This window comes from Nematolebias whitei, chromosome 10 (assembly GCF_014905685.2).
Source record: "Nematolebias whitei isolate Nwh7 chromosome 10, NemWhi1, whole genome shotgun sequence".
NCBI lineage: Eukaryota > Metazoa > Chordata > Actinopteri > Cyprinodontiformes > Rivulidae > Nematolebias > Nematolebias whitei.
Window position 1 is genome coordinate 26,452,475 of NC_056507.1, and position 19,897 is coordinate 26,472,371.

Consider the following 19,897-nt stretch of genomic DNA (forward strand, 5'->3'; position numbering starts at 1 on the left):
GCATTTTAAACCCTTCCCATACTCTTGCAATATTCTAAACAATGTTTCTAAACTCTAAAGCTCTAAAAGAGCACAAAATGTCTTGATTTCAGCTCCCTGCCTCCGCTGCTCTCAACCACATGCAAGCGCTCTTGGCCACACCCAATTCTATGCTCTGCACGGAGAGCAGCTGATTAGCTGCAGGAGGACGTTTATCCTGCAGTAAGAGCTGCACAAATACGCAGGAGGAAGCTTTATTTGCAGTTCTGAGCTGCACAAAGGTGCAGCATGTACTAAGTAATTTAAATTAATTTATTTTAAATAAAAACTCCATGCCAGTTGTGCGACTTATCCATCAATCTGCCAATAGTGTCATGTCCAATCTTATTTTGAAATACCGTGATAGAGCGAGTCGGCGATAGAGCAAGGGACTACTGTACCTCAGCCAGTTTTACAGTTACTGAGCTAAAGTTTATGTAGTAGAAACAGAGTTGTTCACAACGTACTCTCACATAAGGTTGTTTGTTTAACTATAACAGCTACACTTCTGTCTTCATTTAAAGTCCAACACTTACCATTATAGCTTCATGTGCTCTTAAGGGGTAATCACAGTCATAGAATATAAAAGTTATATGTTTTTTTTTTTTGTTGCATTCAGGCCACACGTGTTAAAAAAAAACTTCAAACAAATGAACAAGTCAAGGGAACACTTGAACATATGGCCGATGATTACCGAATACTGATGACGTAATGCCAAGGATCGCCACAGGCGGGAGTGTAGTCACAGGCAGGATTGTAGCACTTGGTGCAATCTTAAGACCCCCACATACTTGGGCGTATTTCACTCTGCGGAGGTCCGTGCGTATTTGAGGCGGACTCAACGCAGACTCGAAGCGGTCGTCCGCTGGACATGTCCGCACACAAATCAAATTTTATGACTGTGTACGCATACTCTATGTTGCACAATAAACTGCCTGGCGAGAAACGGTGTTCACATCAAACTGTTTTGTATGCGACACCAACCACTCTCAGATAACGGTTGAGAATCGGCGCTAACTTGTGGACGATAATGGAGTCAAATTTTGAAGAGCGTCTCACAGGAGAGTTTAGAAAACAGAGAAATCTATATGATACATCAATGAAAGAATATAAGGACTTTCAGAGAGCAAGGAATTTGTGGGAGGAAATAGCTCAGACCCTGGTTAAGGACGAGGACACTTTGTCGAGCTAAATGGAAGTACCTCAGGGACAGATTTGCTAAGGCAAGAAAGAAGATGAGAGGAAAAAGTGGGGATAGGACAAAGGGAGGTGTCCCACCTATTTTTTCTATGTGATCTTGGCTGGACACCTTTGTAAAATGCCGGGAGACAGAGACAATCTGTATGCTAGAGTATGAAGTCTCAACCATCTGCGGACAGTACGCACGGAGTCCGCGCGGCTCATGGAGTACATACAGTACACCCGAGTATGTGGGGGCCTTTACTCCCCTTCCTCTTTTTAAACAAATGATAGATCTCCCACTTCCTCGTCAAAGCCCTCATTCTTCTCAGGCTCTGTTTTTCTTTTTCATCTCTGCCTCTTTTGTCCGAGAAGGTTCTGACCCTGCTGCACCGATCGTTCCTGTGACCGTGGCTCCATTCCCCTTCCTCTAACAGAAGCTGCAGCTTCAGGTTCAAAAATTGTTTCATTGTTTTGACTCAAACACACTAAAACTGACTAAACTAAACTAAACGCACTACATCATGACTATAAAATCCAAACACTAAATATCGCAAATCTCTCAAATATCATTACTCATTCTTACCGTGTATCTATTCCCACCAAACTTCCTTCAACTTCTGTCTTCTTCTTCTTCCTGTAGATTTTTTGGTGCTTGACAAATAACTTCAGGACTCAGTCAGAAAGGAGGTGGTGGTTGTTTATTTTTTTTGTCAGAGATGGGGTAAGCGGATGGGGAATGAGGATGTTTTCTCCATGAGACTGCCTGTCTTTCTAGCTGCCTCCAGTCATACGCAATAGAAAACTGGTGGTCTTTCATGATCAGATTCCTGGTGTAACGTCACACCCCATGTATGGAAGTGAAGGAGCTGTTTCCAAAGCCGCAACTAAAACAGCTTGAAATTGTCACAAAAACAGTTTGTAAAATCAGTTTGCATTATTTTTCAACTTGTATCATGGAATAGAGACATTACAATACAAAACAATACCATAGCAATACCTATTGTGTTTTGCTAAATGGTAAATGGACTGTACTAACCAGATTCCAAAAAAGTTGGGACACTAAACAAATTGTGAATAAAAACTGAATGCAATGATGTGGAGGTGCCAACATCTAATATTTTATTCAGAATAGAACACAAATCACAGATCAAAAGTTTAAACTGAGAGAATGTATCATTTTAAGGGAAAAATCTGTTGTTTCCAAATTTCATGGCGTCAACAAATCCCAAAAAAATTGGGACAAGTCCATTTTTACCACTGTGTGGCATCCCCCCTTCTTCTTACAACACTCAACAGACGTCTGGGGACAGATGAGACCAGTTTCTCAAGTTTAGAAATAGGAATGCTCTCCCATTCATGTCTAATACAGGCCTCTAACTGTTCAATCGTCTTGGGCCTTCTTTGTCGCACCTTCTTATGATGCACCAAATGTTCTCTATAGGTGAAAGATCTGGACTGCAGGCTGGCCATTTCAGTACCCGGATCCTTCTCCTACGTAGCCATGATGTTGTGATTGCTGCAGAATGTGGTCTGGCATTATCGTGTTGAAAAATGCAGGGTCTTCCCTGAAAGAGATGACGTCTAGATGGGAGCATATTTTGTTCTAGAACCTGAACATAGTTCTCTGCATTAATGGTGCCTTTCCAGACATGCAAGCTGCCCATGCCACAAGCGCTCATGCAACCCCATACCATCAGTGATGCAGGCTTCTGAACGGAGCGTTGATAACAACTTGAGCTATCCTTGTCCTCTCTGGTCCGGATGACATGGCGTCCCAGTGTTCCATAAAGAACTTCAAATCGTGACTCATCTGACCACAGAACAGTCTTCCATTTTGCAACACTCCATTTTAAATGACCCCTGGCCCAGTGCAAACATCTGAGCTTGTGGAGCTTGCTTAGAAATGGCTTCCTCTTTGCACTGTAGAGTTTCAGCTGGCAACGGCGGATGGCTCGGTAGATTGTGTTCACTGACAATGCTTTCTGGAAGTATTCCTGAGCCCATTCTGTTATTTCCTTGACAGTGGCATTCCTGTTTGAGGTGCAGTGACGTTTAAGGGCCCGGAGATCACGAGCATCCAGTAGAGTTTTATGGCCTTGACCCTTACGCACAGCGATTGTTCCAGATTCTCTGAATCTTTTGATGATGTTATGCACGGTTGATGAAGATAACTTAAAAGTCTTTGCTATTTTATGATGGGTAACACCATTCTGGTAATGCTACACTATCTTTCTGTGCAACATTGGTGGAATTGGTGATCCTCTTACTATCTTGGCTTCTGCGAGACACTGACACTCTGAGAAGCTCTTTTTATACCCAATCATGTTGTCAATTGACCTAATTAATGTTAATTGGTCTTCCAGCTGTTTGTTATATGCTCAATTTCCTTTTTCCAGCCACTTATTGCTACTTGTCCCAACTTTTTTGAGATATGTTGACACTGCAAAATTTTGAATCAACATATTTTTCCTTTAAAATGTTACATTTACTCAGATTAAACTTTTGATCTGTCATCTATGTTATATTACGAATAAAATATTGACATTTGCCATCTCCACATCATTGCATTCAGTTTTTATTCACAATTTGTTTAGTGTCCCAACTTTTTTAGAATCCGGTTTGTACTTAAATAGTGCCTTTCTATCTTATTTCAAGATACTCAAAGCGCTTCACACTACAATCTGTGTCCTCATTTACCCATTCACACAGCACTTTACTAGATCTCTACAACACTAATTGAACAAATCATTCTAAAGAGACTAAACAGTGCTTTAAATCACATTCATACACTGATGGGACACACATCAGAGGCTATGAGGGGTTCAGTGTCTTGCCCAGGGACACTTCAGCATGTGACTGCTGGTGGATTCGAACCCCCAACTCTCGCATTGGAGGACGACTGCTCTAACCACTCAGCCTGTGGCTGGGTATGCAGTATGAAAAAAATGGTGGGTGTTGGACTTTAAAGGGGTACAGAGACTCACTTCCAGATGTAGAGGTTATAAAATTGTGTTTGCAGAAACTGCATAAAAAAGTTTGAGGTTGCAGTTGTTTTAAGGCGCTAGCAGTTCACTTTGTTCTTGGCTCCGCTTGAAAGCAATTCATACACAACGTCTACAACATAAAGCGGGACTTCTGTATACATATGGCTCATTAAGGACAGTAAATATCTTTATGGACTGTTCATATATTTCTTACTAAGTTTTGTTTCAGCTTGAAAAATAAAGCCAATCATTTGCTGTCAAATTTTAATGTGTTTGAATTAAAGACGCTTATGATCCAGAAAAAAAATGTCAAAGTATGATTTTATAGGTTTTCACTTGTGTGATTAGTTACCTGGTTTTGCTCTACAAAAGAAAAAGTTATGACTTTCCACTTTTGTGTGGTCAGAGTTTCTTCTGGAGCAGCAGGGAGCAGGAAAGTGGAGCTGGGGGCTCTGCAGCTCACTTTATGAGCACTCTCTATGAGCTATAGTTGCAGGTTCAGGTTTTATTGGGATCCAGTGGAGGGATCTTGCTGTGCTGACCAGTCTCTGCTTCCTGTTTGCTCTAATAAGACCCTTGAGGCTCGTTGGCTGATCTCAGCACAGCAGTTTAGTGGTGTTGTGCTAATCTGAAGTGACCTGCATGACACTAAACCTCACGGATCTGTCAACAAGTTGCATTCACAGATTGCACTGAACAACTTGTTGGTCATGTCGAGTTTGTCCATCACTCATGATGGCATGCAATATAGTTTAAAGCAACAGTTCAAACTTTTTGAAGTAGCATTCTGTGGAAAAGATGTGAACAGTTAGTAACTTATCTGTTATTGATAGCTATTTGAACAACCTCCGTTTGCAAAAATAAAGATAAACTCTGACCAGATTCAGGAGCTAAAGGTTAGTCCTAGTGGGCCCGTTGTTGTAAAAAAACTTTACCAGTACAAAAAATGGTAGTTTACGCTATTTTATTAATCATCACCATCAATTTTGCATTACATACATGATCGTTTATGGTGTATACAATCGCAAACAATGGCTGTAGCACTTCTAGTACAGCCTGAGGCACTTCCACCAACAATATCTTAATAATTCAGGCAAAAATAGCCATGTCATCCAGTACTGGGGGCAATGAAAGTATGGAGTAAGAACACTGTCAAAATATACATGTATGTAAAGACAGAAATGTGCGCATATTAGTCAACACTTGTGCATAACTAAAATTTGTACAAGTATTTTATGTTTCCTTTAAATAAAATACAATTTTAAAAGTTCAACAAAGTTCAGTCAGGTCATCTGGATGTAGGGATGTGCGATATGGCATAAAATTCATATCACGATATGTATTGTGAAGGGTGGCGATAACGATATATATCGCAATATGTTTTTGGTATAAAACTTGCAATAGGAATAAAAAAATTATAGATTGTCCTTTTGCCATCATATATTTTGAATTAAGAAAATTCCACTACTAGGTCCAGAGAGTTTTTAAATAAAAATCAAATCAAGTATTGGGGTTCTTTCTTGTAGTGCAAAATAGGGCTGCAACAACGAATCGATAAAATCGATAAAAATCGATGATTAAAAGCGTTGGCAACCATTTTTATTATCGATTCGTTGTGTCGTGCGATAATGCGTCTTTCACGGCGCTGCAGAGCCGTTTTGTTCACGGGCAGTTCATTGTCAATGCTGACCGACTGAATAAAGTTTGAAAAAAAAAAACCTCTGCAGCGCGAGTTGAACAGAGCGAGGAGGGAGGCAGAGCAGAGGCTGTTTTCAAAGGAAATTAAGTAAATTTTACAAATGACCAACGCAGCGAAAACTGTTTGACCCAAGTCCTCCAAAGTGTGGGAGAACTTCCAACAGATAAAAAATGAGAAGCATGCCGCTTTGAAAATCGCCGACACGACACAGGAGAACCACGGAGATAAACGTAAACATGTCGGAGTCACGAGGAGGAGGAAGGAGCTAAACAGCAGATACAACTCGTCTCACTCCCAACTCGTCATGTGTTGCAGGTGAGTCTCTACAATTTAACACATTGTTCTGTTTCCAAGAGAGAAAACGTAACGTCAGTCTCTCTGGAGCTGAAGCTGTTTGTTTGTTTGCTGATTAATGACAGTGATAGAGAACGTGTGTTACTTTTTATTTAATTTAATTGGTACAAGCAGTGTTTAAATGTGATTTATAAATAAATCTAACACAAAGATAATAATTTAATGATTAAGCTTCAACTTTTAATTTGCTGGCAAAGTCTGAAGACACTGCAGGTATGGCAGGATGAATTGCATTTAAACAGGAATTAAAGTAATTTATTATATCTACTCAAATGTGTGTAATGAAGTATTATATATGTGTGTGTGTGTTTAATTGCTCTTTTAGCTACTTTTGCCTGAACCTAACACTGCAAGTGAAACAAGGCATTTCTTGAGTTGCTGTAAATTATGCTATAATACATATTTACTCTCTCATTCCAGAAAACAACAACAACAACAACAAACAATGACATCCTTCATGATGGACAAACATCATGGACACCACAGCAGCAGCTGTCTTCACAGAAAGCATCCTGAACATGATCGTCAGTGACATGAGGCCTCTGTCGATGGTTGAAGACGAAGGCTTCACTAAAATAATCCACACTTTTAATCCAGGTTACAATAATCCACACTTTTAATCCAGGTTACAATATTCCACACTTTTAATCCAGGTTACACTCTTCCCTCAATGACACATTTTACAAAGTAGCTACATATTGTGCACGCATAAAGATACATTTGTATATATTTTTGTGTACATTTATTTTTTTAAGCTATTTGACTAACTTTTATTTTTTATTATTCAATATTACAGAATAACAGAATAGTCAAATAGCAACCTGTTTTTTGTGCGAATTGCTATGTCAGTCAAATGTTCAATTTTGAAACAAAGGGGTGGAAATTAAAACGTTTTTTTTTTTTGCCGATTCATCGATTAATCGAAAAAATAATTGGCCGATGAATCGATTATTGAAATAATCGTTAGTTGCAGCCCTAGTGCAAAAGATATCAAATGTAGTTTTAGCCATATGTTTTAAACTAAATAATATGTTGATAACTCTAACAGTTTCCAGTCTCACTTAAGAAATAAACAGTAACAGAGCAGCATTTTACACTGAAACACTTCACCCTCCAACCCTCTAGTGGGCGCCTCCTTCTGCTTCAATATAGAGCTGACACAAAATGAGTCTGTGGCTTTGACCAGAGGGTCTCACAGTAAAATCACACAACACAGCGTTCTTTTCACAGACAAGAGAGTAGGTTTCTCTAAAGCTGACCAACGCTTACTTTAACATTCTAAGGAAAAAAACAAACAAACAAAAAAAAACTTTAGATGGAACACAGCATTTTGCACATGCGTCCGAATACAGCAACACTAAGGCAAGCCGGCCATAGTTAGCTTGTAGCTTCGCTACTTAGCTCTCGAAGAAAAGACTTTAACGCCACTTACTCTAAAGTGTAGACCATCTTAGCACCAACATAACTGGTTTGTTCCACTTTGGAGTAAGCTGTTGGGGGAAGAATAAGTTTTGTTGTGTTTCCTTGACTGATGAAGCCTTCCGGATCGAAGGCAAAATGTTTCAGCACAAAAAAAGAAAATGTCCAGATGACCTGACTAAAAATGTTAGATTGTATACCTGGATTATTGAGCATGGACTTTGTTGTAATCAAACTGAATTTTCAATACAACGAAATACAGTTTCAAATCAAATGAACTCCGTTTCAAAACATTAGATTCAGTTTCAATTTAGTGAAATTAATTTTCAAACCAACGGATTTCATTTCAAATTATGCCAATACAGAGTCAGTCTGAGCAATTGAAATTCAGTTTCTGATGGCACAAGTTTCTGCCCATTGGTAATCCACTTGGGTTTTAGCCCTGTTCGGACTAGCAATTAACTCATCAATTTAGTCAAAATTAGGCCATTTCTTCAGACTGAGGCCTTTAAAAAAAATTTTTTTTTAAACTTACAAATTTACAAAAAACTTTTCACCATGGCCTCACTTCAAAAGATATGAACTATTTTTTTTTTTCCTCCCAGGCTCTGATCGAGGTGGCAGCTTCTGTTTTTTCCTCCCCCGTTTTTCCTTCTTCCTGCTCTGCTCTCTGTGTGTCTGAAGCGCCTGGTTCACATCTCCCGAACATAAATTAAAAAGATTATGGATTTGGTATCGTGGGCGTTCAACTCTATTGATAAGATTTTTTCATCAAAGCGACAAGGTCCTGGAGAACCGGCGTGTCCAGATGAGACTCACGCTGTGGGGTACGTCATGGATTCATGGGGAGTGTGGCAGATGATGTGTCTCTCAGTTCTGTCTCAGGAGGATGTTGAAGATGTTTATATATTTGGAATTATGATAGCAGGGACTCTGCTTTTTGGCATTGGCAGGGCTCTGTTTTATCGACTTTTGAAGAAGATGGCGGGAGCAGTTTCGGCCATGGAAAAGCTTCCGAGTCAGTGTGAAGGTCTGGTCCTCGCTGTGGGAACTTTAAATCGTCTGGTTTACAAGCTTAACCGTAAGGTGGAGGCGATTGAGAATCGCAGGCCACCTGCGGCTTCTGGGACTCGTCAGCGTGGTGGGTTCGATCTTGAAGGAGACTCATAACATGGATCAGTGAAATGGAATCCCACAATTAGGCATTTTCGGAACCAGAACACCCAGATGGACTCAAGGCTGAAGAAAAAAGTAATCTGTCTGCCTGAAGGAAAAACAAAAATCAAGCATATCTGAATTTGACTCCCGACGGCCTCGGAGACAGGCCGACTAGGGACATGAGTACCCAAGGACAAAAGCTTCACCTATCGCATCGCACCCCCCGAAAACTTTCTGTGCAAGCTTATCAGAACTGCTGGCTGGAACAACATATTCAGAAACTGTGGCTGATCTGAAAAAACGCTCATGGACAAATCTCAACACCTCGATGTCAAATGCAAATGTAATCATGTTTTAATTGTGCTTGCTGGTAGTTTTTTGATGTCTCAAATCGTGTCCTAATAGACAAGTAAGTAAGTAAGTAAACTTTATTTATATAGCACTTATCATAGATACAATCACAAAGTGCTGTACAACAATAAAAAATAAAAGCTTAAAATGAAATAAAATAATAACAACTCATTAATAAAAACAGTAAAAACAGCTGAAAAAAAAACAAACAAAAAAAAAAAACAGTAAAACATTTAACTAAAAGCTTGACGAAATAAAAATGTCTTAAGCTGCGTTTTAAAAGAATCAACAGAGTCGTTTACACGGAGAGACAGGGGCAGGGCATTCCACAGGCGGGGGGCTACGGCCTGAAAGGACAGGTCACCCCGAGTTTTAAACCGGGTCTTAGGAACCTTAAGAAGGTTCAGCGCTGAAGACCGAAGGGTGCGGGCTGGAGAATAAGGAAACAACATTTCAGTAATGTATTGGGGGGCCTGTCCATTTAAAGCTCTAAAAGTCAAAACTAAGATTTTAAAATTAATTCTAAATTCAACAGGCAGCCAATGAAGAGAAGATAAAACTGGTGTAATGTGAGCCCTTCTGTTCGTTCCTGTTAAAAGCCTCGCAGCAGAGTTCTGGACCAACTGGAGACGAGCGACGGCAGTTTTGTTAAAACAAGTAAAAAGGGAATTACAATAATCTAAACGAGAAGAAATAAAAGCATGAATAATCATCTCCAGGTCAGATCTGGATAACATTGCCCTTAGTTTAGAAATGTTTCTCAGATGATAAAAGCAGTTTTTTACCAGAAGCTTTGAATGTTTGTCCAAAGACATGGACAAGATGTGAAAGATCTTTTTTGTAATACCACTATCTACCCTCATGTTTCTACCCCTTTTCCTATCTAAGATTATTACCTGATAAGGATAAAATGGCCGCGCTTTCTACAGCTGCAACTTTGTGCACTCCGCCCATCTTTCGGACGACTGTACGTACATATTCGCGTTGTACCTCGGTTCAATTCCAATAAAGTTGATTCTGATTTATTTTGATTCTGAACTATTCTTTTGTGTTTTAGTCACATTATTATTCAGTGTTTAAATTTATGGTGTTCTACTGTTTTTTTTTGTTTGTTTGTTTTTTTCATACAAGAACCCAAACCTAAACCTCACCCCTTTTGGATCCAGCAGTGATCCAGCTTTATATCAGGCAACAGTCGGTTAGTTTGAGAAACGAGACTTTTGTAGTATATCATTTGGGATTCAGTGTGTCTATGAGGGACATTTACTGTAGTTAGTGCACTTAAGCAGCAAAATTGATGACTCATCACCCCTCGAATAGTGCGCTTCATTGTAAGTGGGTAATGAGCAACAAAGTGGATGATTCCTCTGTGCCAAACGAACCGATACGACATGACTGAGGTTTGATGAAGCTGTTTGTAAACCAAACATTGTTCACTTCCTAACGTCAGGATATTCAGAGTGAAATCACCAGGTTTAGAAGTCACATTTAACGTTGAACAAAAGTATGTAAAGCTGTTTTAAATGCCTCTTTTTTTTGGTAAAATTTTTCATTTACCCTTTATTTATACAGGTAGTCTCATTGAGCCACGAGAACTCGTTTTATAAAATAAATGTTCATTATGACTTATTAAATTAGATTACTTGACACTAATTTACTATAAAGGGTTGTTCAGATCATTTGAATTGAGGTTCTTTGGACAGGTGATAAACAGTCAATATCTTACCTGTTGTAGATAGCTCTTTGAGTGACCAGTTTGGAGAGAGAGAGAGAGAGAGAGAGAGTTTATTCTGACTGGATTGACAAGCTAAAAACTACTGTAGTTCGAGCAGGGCCAAAGCTATAAAGTGAGTTACTGCCATCTTGAAAGTCCAGTCTCAGAAATGTCAGGTTCATCCAAACTTTTTAAGTTTCACAACAAACTGCAACTATGTGCAAATCACAAAAAGGTTGAATCATTTCATCTGGACCAGTTTCTTTGAGGGAGAAATGTTTCATCTTCCACTTCCACTTCATCAGTCTGTGGCCTGCCAACCAGATAAGTAGCCTTCATTGCTGTGTTTCAAGTCAACCTGTTGGAATCTCAGAAGCAGGCTTTTAACACATGCAAAAGGACCCATCTGTCCAAAACACTCAGTCATCTGGATTAACAATCAAATGTTTTAGGCCAGAAGGTCGATACTACTCACAGAAACAGCCTGAGCACACCAAGGCAAATATGGTTCAGGAAAAGATTTGTAGTCTCAATCATCCAGGTAGATAACACAAAAAAGGTTAATTTCATATGGATATATATATATATATATATATATATATATATATATATATATATATACTTAAATATTATGAGAATAAAGTCATAGTAATATGAGAATAAACTTGTAATATTACCAGAATAAATTCGTATTATTATCAGAACTCTGACACGAAGAAGCAGTCTTATAATCTGCAGTAAAATGATAAATGTTGACGTCGGCAGTACAATAGCAAGGGGCCCAACGCACTGTGGCATACGGACTCATGATAAACTGAAACCCTATGGCATTGCAATTAATGGTTGCATTGATTAATTTAGTCGTCACATAATGTAGATGGAGGAATATTTCCCCAAACAGTGACCCAAAAGTGATCACGGACTACTTCATAAACACAGTGACTCGCACTGGAAGCTGTCCAGAGCAGGTGCGAGCCAACCCAGGACGTATTACGAGTTTATTCTCGTAATATTACGACTTTAGTCTCGTAAATTAGGATTTTGTTCTCATAATTTTATGACTTTATTCTTGTAATTTACGACTTTATTCTCATACTTTGATTTTATTCTCGTAATTTTATGACTTTATTCTTGTAATAATATGACTGTATTCTCATAATATTACAACTTTGTTCTCGTAATATTACAACTTTATTCTTGTAATATTATGACTTTTTTCTTGTAATGTAATTTTTTTTCTTAGTGTGGCCCTAATACTCCGTCGTACTAATGTCTCAAAACTCTGAATGTGAAATTCACTTGAGACTTTTCACCCGTATTAAAAAAAAGACACGTGAGTTGCTCCTGAATACAAAAAAATCTACCAAAATATAACAAGGAAGCAGTACATGAGTCAGTAAAAGTATAACTAACCAAAGGGTGGTTTTTATTGTTAACCTCCAAAGAAGACCTTCATTGTAAACTGGTGTAAAATAAACAGGTGAATTAGACTAAAGAGTAAAAACCTGTTAGATCTTAGTAACACTGACTCAAGTCTTCTACATGACCCATTTTAGCTGTATAAATCTGAAAACTTCTATTTTGTTCTTACTAATAACTCTGCTGTAGACGACTGATAATTTCTTTTAAACGAGGTAATTTATTAGGTTAAAACTGTGGAAGAATGTATCAGTGAAAATTCTCATTAAATGAGCAGACCACTGAAACAACCAGCAGTGGCCAACTGCAAAGTACCAGTAGTAGATAAGAAAAGTACAACATTGTGGTTTTTATTCACACTTTTTTTTTTAACATCAGCAGCGTATAAGAACACAAACATGCCTGCACACCTTGCTGTGGAAAAGTGCGGCACAGTTTGTGTGCACGGCGTCAGCGCTGCACGAACCCTGCCTATGTGGATTTACAACGGTGACCTTTCTACTGTGAAGCAGCAGCTTCTGTGCTTCGACGTAGTTCTTTTGATAAAACGCATCATAAACACAGCACGTTGAGTAAATTATTGCTGACATTAGATGGATAAAAACTAGTCACTTTATTTGTGTCTTGTAAAATAAATTCTTCATCACAACAGGTATATTATACTTTTAATGTCTTTGTTTACACTGTGAAAGTGTATTGAAGCGTCAGCACCGCTGGAGCACTTGTGAAGTCAGTGAAGATGAGAGCTGAAGTGAAAGTCCTGATACTCTGCACCACTAAACACGCTCATTATGCTGCCGCTGTGAAGCCGACCTGAAAAAGTTGGTCCAAAGTGTGAGGGAGGAGGACAAAACAGTTGAGGAGCACGTCCTCCTCTCACCCTCTAGCTGTCGTTCTGCGTGGAGTTTACATGTTCGTTCTGTGCACGAGTGGGTTTTTCCTGGGTACTCTAGCTGGATATGGGATATACCAGTAAGTCCAAATCAGAACAAACAGGTAGAAAATAGCTGGGTGGATAATAGCGTAAATGCTGAGTCAGCATTCATTATGTTTTCTGGTTTTTATTTTTCTGTGCGTTTTGTTTTTATTCATACATATGTACACTTTGTGCTATTTTTGCTAATCATATGTTAAAATAGTAATCTCAGTCAGGAAACAGGTGCTTTTATTTATTTATTTATTATGCTTTTCAAAATATTTAACTTTTTCCAGAAATCTTTTCACCATAAAAATACATGTCATTTCATGCCAAGAAAGCACCACAGGCACCATCTTTGGTTCGAGTATGCTGATAGAGAAGAAAGAGGGTCAGAAAGAACTCCATTGTGTCTTTGTGGATTTATAAAAAGCATCTGACAGGGTGCTGATGGAGGAGGTGTGGTATTGCATGTGGAGTAGCATAGAAGTATGTTAGACTGGTACAGGACATGTATGAGGACAGCAGGACAGTGTGCTGTAGGAGTGACGGATAGCTTTAAGGTGGGGGTGGGAGTGCATCCAGTCCTGAGCCCCTTCTTGTTTGCTCTGGTGATGAACCGACTAACAGATGAGGTCAGGCAGGAATCCCACTCATCTATGATGTTCGCAGATGACATTGTGATCAGTGGTGAGAACATGGAACAGGTGGAAGAGAACTTGGAGAGGTGGAGGTATGCACTTGAAAGAAGAGGAATGAAAGTCAGTCGTAGTAAGACAGAGTACATGTGTGTGAATGAGAGGGAGGCAGGTGGAACAGTGAGGCTACAAGGAGCAGAGGTCACAAAGGTGCAGGACTTCAAGTACTTGGGGTCCACTGTCCAGGAAAATGGGGAGGGTGGTAAAGAGGTGAAAGAGAGTCCAGGCAGGATGGAGTGGAAGGAGAAAAGTTTCAGGAGTGATTTGTGACAAAAGGTGTCAGCAAAGGTCAAAGGAAAAGTTTACAAGACAGTGGTGAGACCAGTTGTATGGTCTGGAGACAGTGGCATTATCAAAAAGACAGAGAAAGAACCTGGCAGAAATCAAGATGTTGAGTTTCTCCTTAGGAGTGACAAGAATGGATAAGATTAGGAATGAGATCATCAGAGGAACAGCACAGGTTGAACAACTGGGAGATAAAGTTAGAGAGACCAGACTGAGATGGTTTGGACATGTCCAGAGGAGGGACAGTGGGCATATTGGTAGAAGGATGTTAGAAATGCAGCTGCCAGGAAAAAGACAAAGAGGAGATATATATGGATGTAGTTAGAGATGACATGGAGGTAGTTGGAGTGAGGACAGAGTGAGATGGAGGATGACTCGCTGTGAAGACCCCTGAAGTGGGAAAAGTTGAATGGAGGAAACAAGAAAAGCTACTGGTAATCTGTTCTTTTCTCAGTTTTGCTAAACCTTTGCTTCTTTTAGCTAGAGCTCTGCTCCATTTATGAGAGCATGCATCAGGATATCTGCTCCATTTAGTTTTAACATCTCACTTTAACTTCCTTCAACAGTCATTGAGCATTCAAACTGCGTTTACACAGAAACTGTACTTTCTCTAACTAAGCTACAAGTTCTTCCAAATAACCTGACATTTACAAAACAATGGGGTTTAGTGTCAGCTTTTAAAGCAAAACGTTCACTGTATACAGGACACCGTGTGTGTGATCGTTGCGTCTTGCAGCATTAAAAAAAAAAAAAAAAGTTAAATCTGAAATTTGTCTTTAGAAAAGTGAAGCTGGACTTGCATGTATTTCTTCACAGCCCAGGATGTTAACATTACCGAACGTCCCTCAGTGGTGACTACAGAGACCCGGCTCAGGTTTCTGAAGCCTCGGCTCGAGTGCCAGTTTCACACCTTCGTGCGTCCTGTGATAACGGGCGAGGCATCCAGAGACGAGAGGTGAAAGGGTAACCTGATCCCTCCTGCTGACAGAAACACACAGGCAGAGTATACAACCAGTTGTGTTTGACAAACATACACTGTGTCAGTGGCACAACCAGTCTGAATAAATCATGACACAGCTCCCAGTGCTGTCATGTAGCAGGAAAACTGAACTTCCCTCTGTATCCCACTGCTTCAGATGTTTGCTGTTTTTATTAAACCCTCAAGTTCCTTATTAACTATAGATGTCATATTTGTTTTTAATGTTGATTTGTTTCATGTTTTGTTTTTTTACGTAGAAACCTTGAATGTTACTTCCCTCAGCATTGTTTTTTCAAAATGCACTCCAGATCCTCCTCAGAGGAACTGATTAAAAAGACTTTAGTGTTCCAGGTGATCACAGGAGCCAGATGATTAAAAACCAAATTAGCTTTTCGTCCCAGTGACTCTTGAGTAAGTTGAAGCCTATCAAGTGCAAACAAGTTTCAAATGATCATCTGGTTAAATGAGTCAAGAGTCACTGAGACGTCTTCAAAAAAACTGTTGCTTTTACTTGTGAGCTGCTGAAACTGATATTTAATCTGTACGGAGAGCAGTTGTCAACAAAATGCACAATCAAAAACAAGAGTGATAAAAATACTTGAAAAGCCTAAATATTTAGATGGTAAAGTGACAATTCAAATCTTTTACAGTGGGTTTCTATAGAAAGGTTATGAACAGCTAATATCTTACCGGTTGTAGAAAGCTCTTTCCTGTAGCGCTTCATGTGAACACCATTTTGTAAACCTATAAAGAAGCTCAGTATCCCATTACTTGGTTATTTACATTGAATTCTATGGTTAGTTCCGAGAACAACAACAGTAGCAGCTAGCTGTAGCGCTTCTGGTGCAGTTTAGGACATTTAAACAGGAACCATAAAACAGGGCTGTCAAACTCACTTACAAAAGGGGGTCAAAATTAAAACCTTTTTCAAACTAAGGGCCAATTTCAGAATCTACATGAACTCAAATCGGATACCCAGCATCTTTTCTTGGTCACAGTTTCCTCAGCAAGAGTTTGATTGGTCTCATTTGATGTCCTCTGTTGCGCTTTTGACATCATAATCAAAGATTACTGAGAAAATTCAAGAGATAGAAGTATTTTACGTTTAAAATAACATCTTGGGGGCCAGATAAGATGTCGACCAGGGCCACATTTGGCCCCCGGGCCTGGAGTTTGACACATGCCATAAAACGTCTGCTGCAATATCTGTGGAATTATAAAAATGACAGCAATGCAAAGGTGTAGGAAATAACATTTGCATAAAGCGCAGTGATATTTTTGAGAATGAGTCATTTTAAGACTTAACAATCCACTTTAGTATTTACCTTGGTCCGACTACGTGTGAACTCAGTATTCCAGGTAAAACAATCATCTTTTCTACAGAACCGCACTTCAAACCATCGTAACTTTCTCTTTAGATGGTGTGGGAATAAAATGTTTTTATACGTCTCGAGTTTTCCCGACTACTCATAAAACTTTGTATTTGCACTATCATCATCTCTTAAAATCATAAATTGTGTAAAACAATAGCGTTTCATAGGTTGTAAAACACCTGGCGTTCTAGTCCTGTGTGTGTTTATTCTGCAAAATAATCTGAGGGTGTGGAAGAGATGGTTTTCTTCTTTGAAACCTGAGAGTCAAAGACGAAACAATTTTTGTTACATCTGTTGTTTTATCCTGACTTGTAGGAAGAAGGGTGGAGTTACTGTAGATATTACAAGTGTGACAAACACTTTATAATGTCACGGTGTACAACCCAGTCTGTATACTGCATATAATGTTGGTGGCAATTTAAAAGGTTACTTTTACACAAAAGCTGCAGATTTTACTTTCATCCTCTGTGAAGTCATCAGTTCTGATTCTGCAGCCGTTTCTTTTTCTGTTACTTCTTGCTCCTTCAGTCACACTTTGGGATATTTAGCGATGAAAATGTATCAAACAGGTTGTCTACTTTTTTGGTGCATATATTGCAAAAAATATTAACAGATTGTAAAACTGTTCATACCTGACATCAACACGATCCTACTGCAGGTAGACAGCTTTTATTGAGAACATCTAGCTCTCTAGCAGGAAAACGTGCATCCCCATTTGTTTTTCCTGGTAGATGTCAATTACCCGCTCTGCATTCAGATACATGTGCAGCCACATCACACCGCCGGCTGCCAGATCATAAAAGTCCACGATGTGCTCAGCTGCCTTCTACACAACTGTGAACAAAACTTCAACCATGTTGTTAATTAGCAGGGGCGCCACGGAGGGCGGGTAGGTATGGCCACCTCTAAACAATCTGTGTCCCCACCTCCTAACTGGCAACCTTGACAGTTTTATCCTCGTGAGTGAGTCCCAAGCTTTTGCTTGATATGCTTTTTTAATTTCCCCCAGTCAAAAAGGAAAATGTATCCTGTGATGGTGGTTTAATCCTTTTCATTCAGCCGGCAACTGAAGCGGACTTGTTATTTTTATCCAGAGTCATCAAGGTAATAACTCTACTGTTCGGGCCTACAGCAAAGGATCAGTACGGATCAGACTACCAAACGTGTGCAGATCCAAGAGGTCCAGACCACCTGGGATGGTGGTTTGAGTGAAGATATGTTTATTCCACATTGAGGCCATTCACACATGTATTTAGCACCATGTGAATGCTGTCCGATTACTAAGATGAACTCTTTATTTGTGAGGTATAGAGTTCATAGTTCTCTTGATAGCCGATTTCTTAGCGTGTCTGGTAGACTGTATGGTTCTCATAATCTGTGTTTGTTTTTGTGCAGAGAGCCTGATATCCCTGCTTGGGCTCCTTTACTCTACCAGCTGCAGCTGCTGGACGTCAGAGAGAAACCAGACCCGTTAACTCTGCCCATCGCTGACCGCATCCGCATCGGCAACCAGAAGCGAGAGCGTGGAAACTTTCACTACCAGCGGGAGGAATACAGCCTGGCTGCCAAAGCTTACTGCGTGGCCCTGGAGGTGCTAACCACATGTGGCACAGGTACGCATCAAAGACGGGGACTCCTTCATCGGAAATGCCGTTGGTTCTAACAGGAATGTGTTAAAACAGGGATAAACAAACAGCAGGCACACCACCACCTCTGATCCGAGCATCAGCGACATCACTGACTCTACAGTAGAATGACAGCACAAGTGCTCTCCTCCACTCCACTAATCACAGCGTCTCAATGCAGAGCCACATCGGTCTGTGTCGCCACCCTAACCTAATGTTGCTGCTTAATTCATTTTGCATAATCAGGGCCAACCACCTCTCCTACTATTCCCACCTTCTTAATCACACTAATCACAGACGAGGCAGAAAAAGCCCGAGAGAGAAACGAGGCTGAACGAGACCATGAGGGACGAACATGAACTGGTTTCTAATGAATCAATGGTGGCTGAGCAGCGGGTGAATCCAGCGTGGCACTGAAGAGTGGAGTTTATTAAAGCATCCAGATCAGGTTATTAGTCAGTGGGAACATACATATAGAAGCATCTTGGTTCTTAGAACTTGCAGGTCATCCGAGTTCTTTTGCAAGCACAATTCGCAACACGTGTTCTGCAATCTAACATGCACTCACATGTCACAGTCAGCTTGTTAGTGCCAATACAAATGGCCTTGTCAATAAAAACAGGTGAATTTTAGTAGAGAATGAACTTTGCTCAGATGGACAAACAACAGCATTAAAACACAGAAAGGTTGTACCTCAGTCAGTTTCACAGATATTGACCTTAACTTTGGTGTGGTTGGAGCTGAGAGACATCCCAAACACTAGACTAAATGTAGCACAGGCACAGTAAACAATTGTAGTAAAACCACTGATGCAGAGGTGCATGTTGGAAATGTGGAGACATTTGCAACCAAAATGACACATTTTTCCCCAAGTACAGTTTGAAAATCACCGTTCATTCAACTCCAGCTGCTTCAGTGTTTGACCTGCCTGCAGTCCTCTGTCTTCTCGTGAATGTGCGATGAACTTTTGATGTGCTTTAATAGCATTTTTGAGTTGCTACAATAAAACTTTATATATTAAATTACAATGCACCTGGTCAAAAATGACATTGGCAACCATCTTATTTTCAAAGTGATTGTCTGTTGGCAGCCGCTGAGTTAATCCTTGAATCATTCTAAAGTTTCTGAACCTGTTCCAGATCTGATTTATGCAAGTCCTGACAAACCTTAATCTCCATTTTCTCACGTCTGCACTGAAAGTCGTTGACTCGGCCTTCCGTTTAGCAGGACGTGTGTGACGAGCCGTGCAACCGTATCCTTTCAGATGGCGGCTACGTTGGCGTGGGAGCAGAGAAGGAAGAGGTGCGGGAGTACCGGGTGAAGTGTTTGAACAACCTGGCCACCGCTCAGCTCAAACTGGAACAGTTTGACGAGGCGCTGCACACCAGCCGGGACGTCCTGACCCTCGAGCCAAACAACGTCAAGGCTCTGTTCAGGACGGGAAAGGTCAGAGACCTGAACCGTGCCGTTTTACACTGTGTGTGTGTGTTCGGGGGGGGGGGGGGGGAACAACACAAAGACCTCCAGTTTACGTTTTGCTTTTATTAATGGCAAGAAATGTAATATTGTATTTGAAAAACAACACTAGTAATATATTTTAAAACATAACTGCTGTATTGAAGATATTTTAAATATTGAACAAGTATCAAAGTTCATGCTCAATAGTCCAAGTAAAAATCCAACAGTGTTCAGTCAGGTCATCTGGATGGTTTTTTTTTTTTTT

General features: G+C 39.9%; 1 protein-coding gene across 1 annotated transcript in view; it reads left to right on the forward strand.

The window, feature by feature from the left end:
* The window catches only part of fkbp16 (FKBP prolyl isomerase 16), a 48,462-nt gene that overhangs the window by 22,148 nt on the left and 6,417 nt on the right, over positions 1-19,897 (forward strand). Inside the window, exons 4-5 of the mRNA XM_037682886.1 lie at positions 17,945-18,162; positions 19,439-19,620. Coding sequence (XP_037538814.1) covers positions 17,945-18,162; positions 19,439-19,620 — 400 coding nt within the window. The remainder of the gene's footprint in view (positions 1-17,944; positions 18,163-19,438; positions 19,621-19,897) is intronic.